This window comes from Callithrix jacchus, chromosome 10, assembly GCF_049354715.1.
Source record: "Callithrix jacchus isolate 240 chromosome 10, calJac240_pri, whole genome shotgun sequence".
NCBI lineage: Eukaryota > Metazoa > Chordata > Mammalia > Primates > Cebidae > Callithrix > Callithrix jacchus.
Window position 1 is genome coordinate 84,914,961 of NC_133511.1, and position 19,213 is coordinate 84,934,173.

At 34.2% G+C, this 19,213-nt stretch overlaps 1 protein-coding gene across 4 annotated transcripts in view; it reads left to right on the plus strand.

Moving 5' to 3' along the window:
- The window catches only part of ZDHHC13 (zDHHC palmitoyltransferase 13), a 54,577-nt gene that overhangs the window by 23,389 nt on the left and 11,975 nt on the right, over positions 1 to 19,213 (plus strand). For all 4 annotated transcript variants that reach the window (XM_002755095.5, XM_009007813.5, XM_009007816.5 and 1 more), the window contains 9 exons: positions 1,248 to 1,370; positions 2,648 to 2,725; positions 3,939 to 4,083; positions 5,459 to 5,523; positions 6,852 to 7,014; positions 7,253 to 7,378; positions 10,441 to 10,574; positions 13,661 to 13,761; positions 18,605 to 18,729. In XM_002755095.5, coding sequence (XP_002755141.1) covers positions 1,248 to 1,370; positions 2,648 to 2,725; positions 3,939 to 4,083; positions 5,459 to 5,523; positions 6,852 to 7,014; positions 7,253 to 7,378; positions 10,441 to 10,574; positions 13,661 to 13,761; positions 18,605 to 18,729 — 1,060 coding nt within the window. The remainder of the gene's footprint in view (positions 1 to 1,247; positions 1,371 to 2,647; positions 2,726 to 3,938; positions 4,084 to 5,458; positions 5,524 to 6,851; positions 7,015 to 7,252; positions 7,379 to 10,440; positions 10,575 to 13,660; positions 13,762 to 18,604; positions 18,730 to 19,213) is intronic.

The following is a 19,213-nucleotide window of genomic DNA, read 5'->3' on the forward strand; positions in this document are numbered from 1 at the left end:
AAACCCCATCTTTACTAAAAATACAATAATTAGCCAGATGTGGTCGCACATGTCTGTAATCCCAGCTATTCGGGAGGCTGAGGCAGGAGAATCACTTCAACCTGGGAGATAGAGGTTGCGGTGAGCCGAGATCGTGCCACTGCACTCCAGCCTGGGTGACAGAGTGAGACTCTATCTCAAAAACAAAACAAAAAAAGGAATATCACTAATGATTTACCCCATTATTCTCTATGAAATAACTCTTTTTAATGCTATAATAATTTTTCTATGAAATGCCTTTTTAACACTATACTATTTAACTGATTAAGTAGTAGTTAAATTTCTCCCAAGCCCATCCTTTTCCATTCTTACTACTACTCTCTTACTTTAGGCTCTCATTGTGTCTTACCTGTGTTTATTGCAATAATCTCTAAACTGGTATTTCAGTCTCTGTCCTCACCCTGCTCTAAGCAGCTTCCTTACTGCCTCCAAGGTGATCTTTCTTAAAACTCAAAGTCTAAGTGCTTTCCTCTTTAAAGCCCTTTATTGGTTTCCTATTGAACTATAGATAAAGTCTAAACTTCATAGTGTAGCACAGAAGGCCCATGTGGTCTTTGCCTATTGCTTCTAACCTCATATCTCATCATTCCCTCTCATGCTTTATGCTTTAGCAATGTTCAATTGCTTTTATATCTCTGAACATCCATGTAGTTTCACATTTCTGATTTTTGTACAGGCTGCTTCCTCTGCCTGAAATGCCTTTTGTCAGCCTATAAAATATAGCTGAGTTTCAGCTCCTTCAGGAAGGGCTAATCATTTGTTCCTCTGCTATACCTATAATCTTTCTATATTTTATTGTTGAATTTATCCCATTCCAAGTTTGCTTATTCTTTCTCCCTTATTGTGAGATGTTTGCATGGGCTTGGTTTGATTCAGGGATAAGATTATTGCCAGGAGTCGGCACCAGGTGTTTCTGGCACATAGTGGAGATCAAATGAAACTTATTGAAGGAAGGCAGTGTAAATTTAAAGTTTACTTAAGAAAATCAAGTTAAACTCCAAAGAGATTAATCTGATCAACAAGTAAACCAGGTTTCCTCTTGTTTGGCTTTATACTGTGTCCTCTCTGTGCATGTCTTTGTTAATTATTATATTTTTGTGTTGACTGAAAGGCAGTTTGAATGATGAAAGATATAGTAAAATGAAGAAATTTTGATATATGAAATGATTTTAATGATATCAATTATGCTTTTTTTTTTCTTATTTGAGATATGGGATTTTCGAACGATGTAAAGAGTTGGTAGAAGCAGGATATGATGTCAGACAACCAGATAAAGAAAATGTGTCGCTTCTTCATTGGGCTGCTATTAACAACAGACTGGATCTTGTAAAGTAAGATGGGATATATGTGTGTTAATAGTGTGTTTATAATTTTAGACATCACCTTCACTTATCTTTTTATTTAAGACAAGTATTGAACCATGTGTAATCCTCTTGTAAAAGAACCCCTGAAACTTTTTCTGCCACACATGGTGGTTATAAAGTTGAAAAGGACCTTAGAGACAATCCCTGGTTGATCAACCAAAAAGGAAAATTAGAAATAAAGCCAAGGGGCCAATCATAAAGTTTAGGAAGTAAAAGTGAACATTTTTTTAATAAAGGAAAAGCATAACAAACTTAGTCAGAATAGAATAGGAAGTCTCATCTAGTTTAGAAAAAACATTAAAATATTTTACATTGTAATACCAGGAAGAATAGATAGGTAGGAAATTTAACCTTTTTTAAAAAACTAAATATGGAATATAGTTTTAAGTGGGTATGTATTGGATTGTATAAAATATTTCCCCTTCATAAAGCACTACTGCCTACTCATTGTTTTTTTTTAAACACCTTAACATGTAAAATGTACATGTATATGTAAATGTGTATATATTGTGGGTTATAGGATTAGATATTTAAAATCCTCAAAGTTTAAGAAATTTATCAAAGTTTAAAATATTCTTATACACATTAATACTCACAGGCAAACTCCTTTTCTGTGGAAATAAACTGGCATGGTATTTAGATAATATGATGTATGAAGTACAGCTTTGAAGTAATGAGACTAATTCATATAAACGATAGAAGAAAATCAGTCTTGTCCACCTTTAGAGTGCCTCTCATCTCTGTCCCCCAAATACAGAGCAAAACGCTCAAATGTCTAACTTTTCCAAAAGGATTTTAAGTTAATTCTTTACTACTTACTTTTATAATTCATTCCCATATAGTAATTCTAATTTTAAACTGTTGAAAGTGACATAATTTTACCTTTTTCCTTGCAGTCAAGTAAGAGTATCTGTCTGATCCTAAACCTTTTGAATATAAGCCATTTCAAGAGTGCTGTGGTAGACTATGCAGAGAGTAGTTATGATGTATTAGATATGTAAGTTTTAATGGAATGCTAATTACAGCAGGAGTAATTACTTATATCCTAAGAATGTTTCATCAGGGATTTGTCTGATTCTGCCATGTGAATCTTTCAGATTTCTATAGCTCTGGGTGTTTTAGGGAGTATTACTATCATAATTTGTTTTCCAACACGTGTATTACTAAGAAAAAATTAGTATTTTCTTTCTCAGTATGAAGCTTAAGTTTAAAATCTTATTTTCATTTGTGTCTGTTTTTAACAGGTTTTATATTTCAAAAGGTGCTGTTGTAGATCAGTTGGGTGGAGATTTAAATTCAACTCCTCTTCACTGGGCCATCCGGTAAGGTTTATTTGAACACTGAAATTAAATAGCCACATGTGGCTAGTGGTCATCATATTGAAAGTCAGTTATAGACCATTTGAAAGCCCATCTTTTCTTTTTCTTCCCCTTTATTTAAAAAAGTTACAGCTTTAAAGAGTTTGCAGAAAAGATGTGTTTGATATTTAATTTAGGGCTTTACTATGATTATCAAACTCAAATATGTGTATTATACTTTCTTTTTTCTAATTAAAATAAATAATTTTCATACTTAGTAACATAAATAAAAATAGTAGTTCAGTGAACTGCAAACTCAGTCAGTTCAGGCTTATGACAGATATCTATTTAGAAACTTACAATTTTATTTCAAATAGGCGAGTTTCCTCTTCAAGTAAGTGTAAGTATATCTCTCTATCTTAGGGTAAAATGAGTCAACTCTTTTAAAAGTTGTTGCAGAATTAACAAGAAATTTAGAGTAGGTCAACTTAGAACATTTATATTGTGTGGTCACTCTCCTCTCTTCTCTGATGTATATTTGCCATTGAAACTAAGTTAATAAGTCTTGAATACTTACCAGTTACTTTTTTTAATTTAAACTCCATTTTCAGGGGTTGGTAGGGTTGACAGGAATCTGAAACTGAAGTGAATAATTGCTCATGTGAGACAAGGGGTTGAATCTTCTCTCTATAGCCAAGAGTTTTGAAGCTCTAGGGTTAACTCATGCCCTTTAGGCTACTAAGGTATAGTACTTTACATGAAAAATGAACCATATTCAAGCATAAGAAAAGCATATGAATATATAATTCTTAATATAATCACATTATACCCATAGTTTATGAATTTTATATTTCTGTATATCTGACTTATGATTTATTTTTATTTTTAATTTTTTTGATTTTAAAATAACAGCAGCGAAGTCTAAGTGGTCTTAGAGTCTTCATTGTTAGCATGTCATAAAAAATTATTATTTATACGTGGTAATGTAAGGTTTAAGGTAGATTGGGAAGTTATGAAGCTTATCATTTGCACTCAAGAATGATTATCCATATAGCTCTAAGTTTGGGACATCTAAGCAAAAAACATTTGGACCATTGACATTGTTTCAAAAATCTCTCTGTTAGGAAATATTTTTTATATGTAACCAAAATCCCTCATGTCTTAGGAATATCAGTTTCTCCCCAACTTTATGCTTTTTCTGCATGCTACAGAATGGCTTTTTGTCTTCTGTTTGCAGGCAAGGACATTTACCTATGGTCATATTATTACTCCAGCATGGTGCAGACCCCACTCTCATTGATGGAGAGGGATTCAGCAGCATCCACCTGGCAGTATTGTTTCAACACATGCCTATTATCGCATATCTCATCTCAAAGGGACAGGTATGTTCTGAAATGTGTCTTATACTCCAGCTTTTATAATCTGAAGAGGTTGGGAAAATTAGTAGTAGTAGTCTCTCCTCACTGTTAAAGTGGAGGTTAATGAATATCAAGATATTCAGATATTAGCCTCAGTACACTTAGCTATTGAATACTGCTTTTCAGCTTCATTGGAGGAAAAAGAACAGGTCATTTAACTCAGTAACATAATAGATATTTCTGAAACTTGTAAGCTGTTAATAGTTTTTCTTATGAAGCCAGTAATTTGCAAAGTTTTTCAACAACATGACTTCAAAGCCTGTATTTTTCTACTAGTTGAATATAAAAATGGTAGGCAAATCACTAACCCATCATTTGCTTTCATTATTTGAGCCCAAATGGGAGGCCAATTTGATTATATGTTTCTTATTGTTCTCTCAAGTAATTTCATGAAAAATGACTTGCCTTGAGAGGCATAGGTTAAATTATAGGTTATTGTCAGTTTCACTGTCAGTTATACTTGCAGGGAATATGTTTTCTGGTAGCAAAATAGTTTATGTATTAGCAGACTTGCCTGTAAAAGGCATGAAAATGTGCTTGCACAAATGCTGTCAGAATGATTTTGCTCACTTTAAATAAGCACCTTCTCTCAGACTTAGCTGATTGAATTAGAATTATAATCTCCTAGGTTTCATTGTTGGAAAAATATAAACATATGAGGAAGAGTCCTGTCTGCTTCTCTTTGGGCCCCTTCCCAAGTTCTGTTCCTCCAAGGCCCATAAGAATCTTCAGTACCTGAGACTCTTTCTTTGGCTTAGCTGAAACCATTATCGTATACATTAAACCTAGACTTGTCTCATTAAAAGGAATATATCCTCGTGGAGATATGATACCCTTTTTTTTCTGTATTCCAGAAAATAGAAAAGAAATTTTCATGTTATACCACTTAAAAATAAGTCCAGAAAGACAAGTTGCCTCAGAAGATAGGGAGTTCACTCTTTACTGGAAGTTTTTGAGTAGATACTGAATGCTTTGTATAAGAAATGATAATGTAAATTAATGTGTCAACTAAGGTCTCAACTAGATGACTTTTAAAGTCTCTACCATCTCTTGTATTTGATGGTAGCTATCAACATTTTACTCTTTCCCTTAGCTGTTTGTGTTCACATCATATAACACTTTATATATTCAGATTTTCTCTTTAAAAATATTTTGTAGAAATTTGTGGATTTTTACCCTATGGAAGTGGAGTAGAACATTTTTTTTATCAAATGATATTTGAGCCCTTCATGTAGAAACAATGGTAGTACTGAATGTATTAAAGACATATTTCTATTAAGAGAAGAAATAGACTTTTGAGTGTATTTACAGTTATGTGAATTGTCTTATTTTTGAATAGAGTGTGAATATGACAGATGTAAATGGGCAGACACCTCTCATGTTATCAGCTCACAAAGTAATTGGGTGAGTTTAATTTAATCGCCTCAATCTGATTCTTGGTTCCAACAATTTCTTTTCTGCATATGTGATTTTAAGTATCTCAGTCTATGTGTGATGATAGTAAATTCTGAAGAAAATAAGATTTTCCACACTGAGACTGTGATAATGGACTTTTAAGGTAGGTTATAGTTAGAAAAGTACCATTGAAATTTATTTTCTCTTTTCTGATAGCTTTGGCAAAAAGTTTGAAAGCTACTAATTAGAAAAAAATTTCCTTACGGAACAGTAAGATAACCTTGACATATACTTGTTAACATGACTTGTATTTCTTCCTTTGCCTTTAAAAAAATGGCTATAATTTTAAATGTTCTCATAATTTGAAATCTAAGTGATAAATCTGCTTTCTGGAAAATATTAAATTTTGAAATTCTCTGATATTCTTGACTGCTTTGAAAATATTAATCATAACTGAAAATAGTCTATATGTTCAGATCAGGTACTTGCATATTTAAGTTTTTCTGTGTATTTATTTCTATAAACACATAATTACCACTGTATAGTTCAACTCCTGGTATTTATCTAAATGCATGCTGTAGTTTTCACTTTATCAGTTTGTATCTATGTTGTATTGAATTTCTGATTTTGCTTGTGCTTACAACTTCTCTTCCAAGAACTGTGTTCTAATGCTATTTCCTTTTTGTTCATGGAATGATAGGGCTGGAGGTAGAATTCTTTGCTGATAAATCTAAAGTCAGGTATAATCTCTATAAGGATTTTGATGGAATAAATAAAGTAGAATATTGTTTTATTAAAAGAATCTCTTTAGTAGTCATGAAGGAAGGAAAAGTATTGAGAAAGTGAAAATATTTTACTGAATTCTGTCTTCTAATCTGTTACTTTCTAAGATATACAAATATTTTAGGATATAATTTATACCTGCTTTATTTAATAGTTGATTTGATGGAGAGTATGAAGTTAGCTACTCAACTAAAACATACGTTTAGTCTTTAATTGAATAAATAGCATGGGATTTAATAAAGTTAAATCTATATTCAAAGAAAAGTGTTAGCTAATAGAACAACAATATGAAAGGAAAAGTTTGAAAAACAAAACCAGTTATTCTACTGTATTGTTAAAATTTTCTATATAGCAGGTCATCATTTAATAGATGTCTTTTTTTAAAATCTCCTATTAGTACCTAGAATAGAACTCAGTACAAAGAAGTTTCCTAATTCTGATTATTTAACTGAATGATTAATTGTTGCCATTGTCTTAAAAATTTATAATTTGCATTTACTCCTTAAGTCATCATCTGTGTTAATGCCCCTTGATATTTTATTATTTTGAGACAGGTCAGAACCAACTGGATTTCTTTTAAAGTTTAATCCTTCTCTCAATGTGGTTGATAAAATATACCAAAACACTCCACTTCACTGGGCAGTTGCAGCAGGAAATGTTAATGCAGTTGATAAGCTTTTGGAAGCTGGTTCTAGCCTGGATATCCAGAATGCTAAGGTATGGCCAGGTATTTATCTCCCTTAGTTTATTATATCTTGAGTTAGAAGATTGATAAATTAATGTAAAGATAAGCTATATATTTGTTTTCAGTTAGTCCAAGATAGATGTAAATGATAATAGCTGGCTATTCTTGGAATAATGTGTTGAGTCTATGATTCTGGTGAGTTTAAGAAATGTTTAGCACTCATATTATATTTAAAAAGTTATTAAACTTTCTACCCCACTCTTTTTTAAGGGAGAAACACCTCTTGATATGGCTCTACAAAACAAAAATCAGCTCATTATTCATATGCTAAAAACAGAAGCCAAAATGAGAGCCAACCAAAAGTTCAGACTTTGGAGGTGGCTGCAGAAATGCGAGGTATTTTCATATGGGGTCTTTTCTATGGGATTGAATGACTTTTTTGTTCATTTAGTTTTGTTAAGGCATCAGAGGAAACCGGAGAGTTGGCTTTTTGCTGCATTATATCTGCTGACTATATCTTTCCCATGCATCCTTTTACTCAAATTTGGAAATTCGACATTTTCATTGGCTATTTATTGTTAGTCCTCAGCTTGATGCTCTAAAATTGCATGTTACCTTATGAATAAATATTATTGTATACTTCCACACTTATTTAATAAATGTATTGAAATGTAAAAGGTTTTGATTTTTAGAGATACAATGGGAAAAACACCTTGTTGCAAGGAGTCTTATAGAAGCTTTTAGAAAGATCTTATTCTTTACTAAATTTTTCTTGAAAGGAAAATAATAACATTTACAATATTTCATTAGAATCATGAGGACTTTAAAAATGACAGTGTTGCAAACCTTAGGCATATGATGTCACTTCATAAAATAAAACACTGGAATTTTGAGAGATTAAACCCAAATTTTATTCATTTTTTTAGCTTAGCAATTCTGAGTGGTGTTCCTTTAAACTTTAAAATGAACTGAATAGGGAAAATATTAGAAACTTGAGCTTGTTCTCTTGAATGTCATTGAAGTGAATACTATTTAAATTGTTAAAATGGAATAGTGGATTGATTCCACTGTTTCTAGTGTTTTCAAATACGATACCATCATCTTATTAACAATAATTAGCATTATACTTTCAGAGTGATTCTAAATTAACAGACACCATATTTCTATGTAGAGGATCATCATGAATGCTACACTTCTTTTGCATTAGGCATGTGGAGTGTGGAGTGAAAGAAATATTGGTTTCTTTCTCCTTTGCCAGCTCCACTTCTTCTCCATCTCTTATTGGTAGGGTACCCCAGGATTTTCTTCTTGAACTTTGCTGTCTATTCATTCCCTAAATGCCATCTGTATGTTGATAACTCCCATATTTGTCTCTCTAGTCTAGACTTTTCCATACTCATATATCCAATTACCTACTTGACTCATCTACTATGATGTCCAATAGACTTCTCCTGATACCCTCCCAACCCTTCCCCTGACTAAGCCTTCCCCACCTCAGTAGCTGGTAACTCCAGCATTCCTCTGGTGTTTGCCTTTTTTTTTTGGTCATACCACATATGCAGTCCATTAGAACAACATGTTGACTAGTTCACCCTTCAGTTTATATCCAGAATCTGACCCCTTCTTACCACTCTACCAATGCCATGTTTGTTCAGCAGATGCATCTTCTAAAATGTAAGTCAGGTCATATCACTCATCAGTTCACATTGCTGTGATGTCTCCTTATTTCTTCTAGAGTAAGAGTAAAGTCTTTTTTTTTTTTTTTTAGCGGAGTTTCGCTCTTGTTACCCAGGCTGGAGTGCAAATGGCACGATCTCGGCTCACCGCAACCTCTGCCTCCTGGGTTCAGGCAATTCTCCTGCCTCAGCTACCTGAGTAGCTGAGATTACAGGCACACACCACCATGCCCAGCTAATTTTTTGTATTTTTAGTAGAGACAGGGTTTCACCATGTTGACCAGGATGGTCTCGATCTCTTGACCTCGTGATCCACCCGCCTTGGCCTCCCAAAGTTCTGGGATTACAGGCTTGAGCCAAAGTCTTTATGATAGCCTATAAAGCCCTTTGTAATCTGGGTTTTTATATGCTATAAAATTCACTTAGTATATTTATTTGTTTATCTTCCCTTCACTTATCTTTAAGTGAGAAAAAGATCTTAAATTCATTGATGTGTCCCAAGTCCCTAGAGTAGTACCTTGCATATAATATGCCCTCAAGTATTTGCTGAATGAATAGGCAGCTTGTCTGTTAAAGGATTTAGAATTTTGAGATCCATATTTAATTATTATCTCTGTTCTGAGATTATGTTGCTAGGAGATTCTAAATTTACATTTTAAAAAACGTAAACTAGCCCATTTTGTGTCATTATGCCAATTGGAATTGGAAACATTTTAAAGATTTAATGTCATTTGAAATTATCCACTGAAAATGGAAGAAGAAAAAAAGAAGCCCTGCTTGCTTTCAAGGTCTCATATCTTGTCATTAAAGACTGCATTGCACAGACATGGGGCCCAGCTTCAATTCACCAGACTGTTGTTTCATAGAAGTTTCATTCTTTTAACTTTGCCAAAATAAACCTGAATTATTAGCATCCTGAGGACATATTTCAATCTTTGATTTCTATGTGACATTTGACGCTGAGAACACCCCCCTTCTCGAAACTCTCTTCCCTGGATTTCCTGAAGCCTTTGTTTCTGCTGGTTCTTGTCCTCCTGCCTTTCTGGTCAGTTGTTCTTGGTTACTTTTGGTGACTTTGCTTTTTTCCCCTTAAGTGTTTGTTTTGGCTAAGATTCTGCCCCCTTTCTACCCGCACAGTCTTTGGGAAGTTATTCACTCATGGCTTTACCACCTACATGCCGATACATTTCAAGTCTTCTGGAATGCTAGACTTGCTACTTTTGACTGCCTGTAGGATATCTCCTAGATGTCCACAGACATTTAAAATTCTGCATTCTCCAAACATAGCTCATCTTTTCTGCAGACCTATTGCATCTAACCTTCTGTATTAGGGACAGCATGATGCATTGCCCATGTTGGAGTTCTTTATAGTTTCCTCATTGAGTCTTGTACATTGATTTCTGTGCAGTCCCTTGAGCTTGCTTTATGCTTTTCAAGATAGAATTTTGTTTGCAAGAAGTTATTTTGAAAATCTTAGCTTTCATTAACAGTTTTCTAAAAGACCACTATTTCTTGTAAAGAAGAAAAGCAAAACAAAATATGTTTAAGCAACATTTATATTACATTATATTATATTATAAAATGTAGGACTTTTAAAAATTGTTTCCAAGATGTGCAGTCTCTCAAACTTCAAGTTTATCAATCAGCAATTCTGGAGGAAAACTGTTAGTTCTGCTGTTGTATTGTTATTGTATGCTTATGAAGTAGTTCTTGTATTGCACTATTATTAGATACTTAAGAGGTGAAATCCATAAAGTTCTAAAATTCTGAATCTCTTAATAGCTCTTCCTGCTGCTGATGCTTTCTGTGATTACCATGTGGGCTGTTGGATACATATTGGACTTCAATTCAGATTCTTGGCTTTTAAAAGGATGTCTTCTAGTAACATTGTTTTTTCTGACATCTTTGTTTCCAAGGTGTGTATGTTAATCTTTGCAAGGCTGGTTATTGTGTTTTCAATTTTATTTCTTATTTCTGTTGTTGGTTAGCTGGAGTCACAGATTATTTCAAGCTATAATATTACTCACCATATAACAGCATCCTGGGGATGGATGGGAGGAATGGGCTTTGGTAGTATATGATTTGGCTGAAAGCAAATTGCTCAACCTAGTAAGTTGGTGGAGACGATGGAAAATAAATATCTTGGGTCTTGTTTTAATTGTTATTTTTTGTGAATAATAGGGAGAATTTTATAACCATTTCATAATTATTCAAGATTTTGTAATTATCTTGAAGGATTTTTGCTCATTTTTGAAAATTTTTCAAAACAAAAAATTTTTGTTTTCTAAATCTAAATGTATTTTGATCTAGTCATTTTCGCTGTCACTGATTTTTAGTTGAAGCAACCTAATTAAATTGTGGGAGGTTATATAATAGTAAATATAGTATGGTTTCATTTTTAGGACAATATATATATGTGATTTTATATATATATATATATTTAATGGTTAAGAGTCAGACTGCTTGAATTCAAGTTAAGCTTTACCACATGATAGTCTGAACTTGAACAAGTTGCTTTACTTCTCTGTGCCTAAGTTTCTTCATCTATAAAATGAGGATTAACTGTTTGATAATGCCTGCCTCTCGGTTAACACATGTAAATGCATAGAACTTTAGCTGACACATAGTACTCAGTAATCATATCATACCCCATCTCTTCTTCTCTCTTTTCTTTCTCAAGAAAATGACATCCAGTTCCTCAAATGAATATGGGTGTCATGCTTGGATTACTGTCATCCTTTCCTCACCTCCCATATCCAGCCAATTACCAAGTGTTCCCTGCCCTGCTTCTCTCCATCTCTACAACTTCCACCCTAAGACCAAGTCTCCTCACTGGTCTCCTGACTTCAGCTCTTATCCCCCGTAGAGTTCACCCCCACTTAACAATCAAGGGACTCTTTTTTAAAAGCACATCAGTTATTTCTTTTCTCCCTGCTTAAAGCCCTATGGTAACTTTTTCTTGTGCTCAGAACAAAATTCAGACTCCTTGCCTATGGGATATTACGTGATTCATTCCCTCCCCAGTGACTTCCTCTCTTGCCCCTCTCCTCACTGCACTGTACCTTCTTTCTCACACATCAGGCTCATTCCCACCTGGGGCCTTGCCCCTTGCTTGGATCTTTGTCTGAAGTGTTCTGACATCGTATTTTTTCATAGCTGGATATGTCATTCAGACCTCAGTTCAGCTGTCACCTACTTAGTGAGGCCATCCCTGACTGACTCTGCTGCATTCCTGTTTTATTTTATTCTAGCACTTAATCACTTTCCTGCAATGTAAAACGCGTAAAAGCAGGAAACTTGTCTCTGCTGTTAAATATTTGCATTCACGGAATGCAAAGAAAAATGTAATGATGATGATCCATAGAAAAGGATCTAAAAGGAAATACAGGGTTGCTCTTTATAGGATCTGATCATGAGTATTCCTCTGTCTGTTGCTTGCCAGCATTCTCTGGCATAAGCCTGCAGTGCTTTTGTCATAAGAGCAAATGAAATATTAGAGGAAACTTACTACTATATCACCCCAGAGCAGGACAATTGTCTGGAAATGAATTAGAATTTAAATGTAATGTGAAAGCATAAATTTCTGAAAAATAGCAAAATTCCTAAAATAGTCTGCTATTCAGGAAACTTGAAACTTAGAGATATTTATTCATTTTCCACAAATTGGATTAACTGGGACTCTAAATAAATTTTAAGCCGAATCACCAGGGATCAGAGGCATCACTGCTTTTTCAGAGAGGAAGTAAGGGCTGGTAATATCTACTGCCTATGATAGGAACGTTTGAGATTTTGTTTGGTTATTCGCTTATTGTAGTTGAAGCCTACATTCTAAAAATGGACACAATTCAAATGTGTGTCAAATATATATGACAACTTTATTCAAACTGCCTTTATTTCTCATAGTCCTCTGTAGGGTCCCAATTTCATGGAGGAAAGTAACTGTAAAGTTCTATTATTTATTACAGGGGCAGTAGCTTATTGATCCAGGCTGTTAACCTGATACCTGTCAGGAGTAGACACTTACTGGTAGCAGGCTCTTGTAAATTAGTAGTTCATTGTATTACCTAATTTGGTCAAATGCATTTTTTGCTGCAAGATCTCCAACAGACCATACCCTGGAGGTTGCAAGGGCTTCATTGGGCCTATTTTGGCATCATGTTGAGCATCTAAGGTTTGGACTGTTTAGTTCTTCTCATATGTGACCTATCATAATTATGGTTATAATCCTGGTAGCTAATTTTTTTTAACCCTTCATACCTACTGTTAACCATTGTTTTTTCTGGTATAAATTTTAACATATATTCAGGTAAACTATATTCATGCATAAGATGACGATAGTGAGTATTTAGTATAAAAGATTTTTTCTTTGAAACTACAATATTTTGGATAAGTTATATGTGATCCTCAAATTGCCTGTGACCCAAGTGAGATTGTTAGCGTTCTGAATACTAGTATCATTTTTAGCCTTTATGTATCTTTATATGAAGTGTCTGCTTCTCAAGCTGCTTATAGGATGAATGTGCTTAAGGTTGTGTGCATCTGTATACTTAATAAATACCATTCTAGTCTCTGGAAGAAAGCTTATTAAATGTAAAGGTGAATCTCTAAGTATATAAATTTTTGCATTTTAGTGTATTTTAAAATTTATGCGAAAAAACTAAAAATATGATGTCTCAGTAGAAATAGAAAAGATTCATTGAAAATATATATTAAATTGTTGTGAATGAAATATTGTATAAGTTGGTTAGAAGAATTAGAACATACACCTCTTGAGCATTGTTGTGCTTCGGCTTTCTCGTGTAAAATGGGGGGATGATGTTGCATAACTCTATTACCATGTGGAAAGTAACACTTGGTAAGTACTCAGCACGTGACAGCTATTACAGTTGTTGCTGTTATTATGATTACTATCACTATTTAGAGAAATTTAGAACTCAAATTAATACAAATCATACTAATACCTTATTTCACTAATACCTTATGTTTATCCTTGTTCTTTTAGGTTCTTGGTTGGGTATAAGAACCTTGTATACTTACCAACAGCCTTTCTGCTAAGTTCCATTTTTTGGATATTTATGACTTGGTTCATCTTATTTTTTCCTGATATCCTTTAAGCATCAATTTTGATGCATATCTCACTTTGCCTTTTAAAAAGAATAATGTCATTGCTAGGAATTTAGGTATTGGAAAAGGTCCAGGGAATGCAACTTAAATTTGCATTTATTTAATGGTTCTGGATGAAGATGTTTAATGTTGAAAATCTACTTGATTCTAGAAGTAATCTCAGAGTACATTATGGAAACAGTAGGTATCTAGTATATATTACTCATAGGAGGGGGACAGTAGAATGTATTATTGTTTTACTTGTACCATAATTTGTTGGATGTCTTGAGATTCCTTCAAGGTCAGATGATTCTTTTAACTTGGTCAGCAGTTACAGTTGATTGATAAATTTTCTGAGTACCAACACAAACTGCATGAAAGGGATATTGAGAAAAATGTGGCTCCCTCAGTAATGGTAAGTGTTAGAGGTATTATCTAAGGCAATGATTTTCAATCTACAGTGAAAATAAAGTTACTTTGCCACTCAACATGTATGGAAAACAAAGACTGTACTCCTAATGTATGCTTTGCCCTATGGTGTTATTTCATTCCATTTCCTTTTAAAAAAATTTAATCATGGCCCGTTTAATTTTTTCATGACCCACTAATGAATAGCAGCCTGAAGTTAAAAACAAAGAAACAAACCAAACTTATCCAAGGAATAGGTTTATTACTTGAGGATCAGGGCCTAGGCCCAAGTCCAGCGTAAGAGTGGGTTGTTCTGTTAGTGTTAGCCAGGTCCTGTCACCTAGAAATGGGGAGAGAGGTTACTTGGGCTCTAACCATTTATGACTCCAGGTAGGTAGAAGGTATTTTCAATCTTCCCACCTCTTGCCAGACTCCCTTTTCCCCTTCCAAGGACCCTGGGAAGACCTGATAGCCTTGCTTTGCTTATGGAGTAGGAGAAGAAGGAATGTTGTAGATGGAAATATACCTTTTAGTATATTCCTTTAAAATTCCACATACTGTTTCTGGTAATAGCATTTCTGAAAAGAAAGAACAGAGTATTTATGGGAGACATGCATAAGCTGAATTCAAGAATATTTTTTCCGTAGGAATAAATGTGAAGTGAGATGGGCATATGATTTCTCAAAATATATATGTCTACATCTATTATAGCATGTTTTTGCTTTAATGCTTCTTTATATTTCTGAGCATTCTCTCTAATATTTTTCAGATTTCTTTAAATGAATGGCACAACATACCATGGGGGCCATTTGGCTTTTTCCAGAAGATTTTATTATCTCTTCTTTGTCTCATAATTACTGATTCGGTGGCAATTTTTTAAGCAGTAGTCTTATTACCACCACTTAATGAAGGCTTGAATGATATTATTGCATGATAGAAAAATACATTATTTTATAAGCAATCATGAGTGAATCAAATAACAGCACAAGATGCAACAAAATCACTTGCAGAAGACCCACGACTCATAAATTCTAGGGTAATTGACATGATACTAAGGAGAGATAGCTGATATTTTTGTTTACCAATCTATATGGCAGTGGAAAAAAACAGTTTGAAAATGGGTTTTTTGATAAATTTTTTTAAATTGAGAAACATGTCAATTTTTGCACAAAAGCTTTTATATTGAATTATTTCAAATTTGTGGAATCAATATTAACAAAAGTGTAACTTCACTGTGGTTTGAAAACCTCATTTATAGAAGTTAATATTCAGCTGAGTTTAACTAGAAACTGTTCAAAATTTGTGACGTTGCTGTTACATCAGAAGAACTGATTTCCATAGCTAGACAGAATCTTAAGATGTTGAAATCAACAAGATGGAATATTTTATTTGCTTGTACAACCTAAAGCCATTTGTTCTAGGCAACCATATGAACTTGCTGTTTGTGAGAGCAAAAGTCAGTAGGTGGCGTACTTCACCAACAGAACAATGTTCTTCAAGCTAAATTTTAAATGTTGGTGGAACTGCCTTGTGAATGAACTGAGGTGCTACCCTGTGTTTAGGCTAGCTTTGCCTCAGGCTGCTGTCTGCATTGAATAAGGGCATCTGCTACCACAGATATTGGTCTATTAGGGGAAAACATTCTGGGGCACTACGGAATAAGACAAAATGATTTTGAGTGTTAGCTCTTTTTCAGACTATGTACCATTGGGCCAAGGTACATAATTTCAACAAGCCTTAGTGTTTCTGTAAATTGGAGGTAACAGAAACAAGCTCATGGTGTGGCTGCAAGGATTATTATAAAGTGCTCACCACAGTCCCCATTGCAAAATGGCATTCTATTAATATACCCAATATTTCATTATTAATTATTCTTATGAATAAAATCTGTGTGGAAGGCTGTATGTTGAAACTAATTTTAAAGGCAATTCTAGGTTGGCTTCTCAGATGATCACTTTCTTTTGGTACGTTTTGTAAGTTTAGCAAGTAATGTCTTTGGCTTTTATGAGGGGGATTGAGTATAAGAAAATAGGACCTTATTGATGAGTTTGAGGTTAAAATTCAAACTCAGGAGAGAAATGGTGACTCACTGAATATTACGTTTCTGATATTGGCTGTAACTAACTGAGTTAAGTTTAAGAGGGATAAATACACATTTAGTCCCATAATGAGTTTCAGAAAATCAGCTGCACAAGTGCATGTTATGGTGAGCTGTGACATAGCTTCTGGTCAAGTACGAAGGAACCAGGAGCCTTGACTAAATGTTCAATGTGGCTAGTGATGCAGCTGTCAAGGAAGCGAGTATATTCTCACATAGTATTACAAGGATTTGAGTGTCCAAGCAAATAACAAAGCAGCTTCTCTGTCCTTTGCACTGGTTTGAATTATAGCCTTTTAAAGGAGAGAATAACAAATGGGAGCATGAACAGAAGAACATGACCAGGAAACTGTTATGTACAAGGACAGTGTTGCCATTTATCTTGGAGGTATGATCACTGTCTTCCAATTTCGCTGTCATTTGGAAGCCAATGTACTATGTAAATTGGCACTCAGTAAAAATGTATTAAACATATGCGGGGATAAGCTTATGTAGGTTAGATCTAAAAGACAGCTATAATGCAGATCTAAAGGATGAAATGAATGAAAACCAGTTGGTTGAAATTATAGAAAGGCAAATTTTAACTCCAAATTGAGAGACTTAACTGCAGAAGTTACCAGCTTACTGGGAAGGCTGATGTGTCTATAAACTGTAGTCCAATGTCTAAGTACCATAGAGAAAGCATTCCTAAATTCAAGGAAGGGAGAAAATCATTCTCTCTAAGGAATCAGAAAATATTCCAAGGAAGGAGGGAAAATATAAGTTAGGTTTTGATGGCATTTAGGACTTGAACATACTAAAAGTGTAGTTTCAGAAGAAAATGAGAGGAAGTGGGGGACATTTTAGGTCAGCAAACCACACAGCCAAGGGCACAGAAGCACGGAATGTCTTCAGCTTTGATGTCAGGTGATAGAGTGCAATTCAATTTACTTGAAGAATGGGGATCCAGTGATTCCCCTGCCATTTATTTTGTAAGGTTATCAAAATAGGAGCCGAAAATTTCAGTCAGCTCAGCATGCAGAATCATTGCATGATTAAACTGAATGTATTTTTGAGAACTGAACATATGTATTTTTGAGTCATGTGTTGATCAGGATTTCATAAAAAAAAATGTGATTCTTTAACAAAAGGTCTTGCCCAATGTACCTTTAATAGTGTCCTTTTTAATTCATTCTAAGTAAATGTTGTTAAAATGGAATTTTACACAACTTCCCTGGACCCAACTCTTTCTTAAAGCTAGGCCCATCTGCAGATGAACTGTGATAAATTAAGCCAACAAGATATATTCCTGCCTCCCTTAACCAGATGTGGTTGTGCTGTCTTTGTGGGTTAGAGCAGGGCTTCTTACATTTTAATGTGCATGTTGAAGCCCCTGGGGATCTTGTTAAAACCCAGAGTCTGGTTCTGTAGGTCTAGGATGGGGCCTGAAGTTCTGCTTTTCTAACAAGCTCCCAGGTGAAGTTGTGTCTGCAGGTCCTTTGACCACACTTTGAATAGAAAGGGTTTAGAGTATTTTGTGGTCACTTTTTCCACACTGAAGTTTGGCACAGGAGAGCATGGCAGAATCTTGAAAGGTGGAGACAGTTACTTTGTCAGTAATTATTTCAATTGGGTAAGGGCAGTTGGTTTATTTCTGGTCTTATTGATTCACTGCTGCATGTTCATTTGTCATTCCCTAGAGCAAAATTTTACTTCTTATACAGAGAATTTCTATCACCTTAAAAACATTTCAAAGCAGGTAACATTTATCTGTGAAAACACTTTTATCTTAATTTATCTATAATATGTGACTTTCCCTAATAGTATGTGATACATAATCATTTTGCAAGGAGAACAGTTTGTCTCTAAATTAACTCAGCCTAGTAAAAGGATTGGTTACTAAACTTACAGTGGGAAATTTCTGCAAACATGTATCTAATATATAGGGAAATATTTTTATTTGGAATATCTGAATCAAGAGGTTTGTTTCTTTGAATGATTTTGTTAAAATGATCAAAGAATATTTTTCTAGATACTCATGGGAGAGACACAATTACACCATGAGAAAGAAATTTATTTGGTCTTGAGTTTTTGTCACTTTTCAGGATATTCCTCATACATTGCAACTATTCCTGTCAATATTTAGTATGAGCTTCAACTAATAAGGAAGCATTAATTATTAGCCAAGTAGGAACAAATTCCAGTAGGATTAGAACATAGAATGGGAACAGGTTTAGGGGTGGGGTCATGTGTACATAGGGAAGGTGAGGTTCTTAGGTGCCAGTTATGAAATTTGCTTGCATTATAATTATATTCTTTTTAAAGGGAGTTTGTTATATTCCTTAACTTGGCTTTAACATTTAGCAGGACCCCCTTTCTATTTCAGTTTCATTTTCAGCATTATAGCCTTTCTCTACTTTTTCTATAAGACTTGGGCAACTGATCCAGGCTTCACTAAGGCGTCTGAAGAAGAAAAGAAAGTGGTGAGATTTCTTTATTACTAATGTTTTTAATAGGAGGGTTTGTAAACTTTAGAAAGTCACAGATGCAGATGTGTTAGTTTTTGTTATGGCTGTGGGGTGATATAGCAAAAATGAGATTTCCACTGTTATGCTTTTTTTATGTATGTATATAAAAGTTTTAACGTGTATTTTTATTTTCTGTTAAAGTAACACCCCACCAAGACTTTTTCAGATGTGATTCCTGTTAGGAATTTGATCTCCTACTTCCTTATAATTTTGATAATGGTCATTTAGCTTACTTTTCCCCACTTAATAAACTAGTCAGTTACCAGGGAGAGTCCTTTTGCTTATTGGCTGAGGAGATGCCCCTTCCTTCTTCAAATGTGAAGTTGTCAGATGACATGTATGTTTTCCGTTGCTCATGAATGTTTAGAAGTTGGAGAGTGTTGTCTTTGTTACCTAAAGCTAGTGTTCCTGAAAGACCCAGCCCTTGGTGCTTTTATCA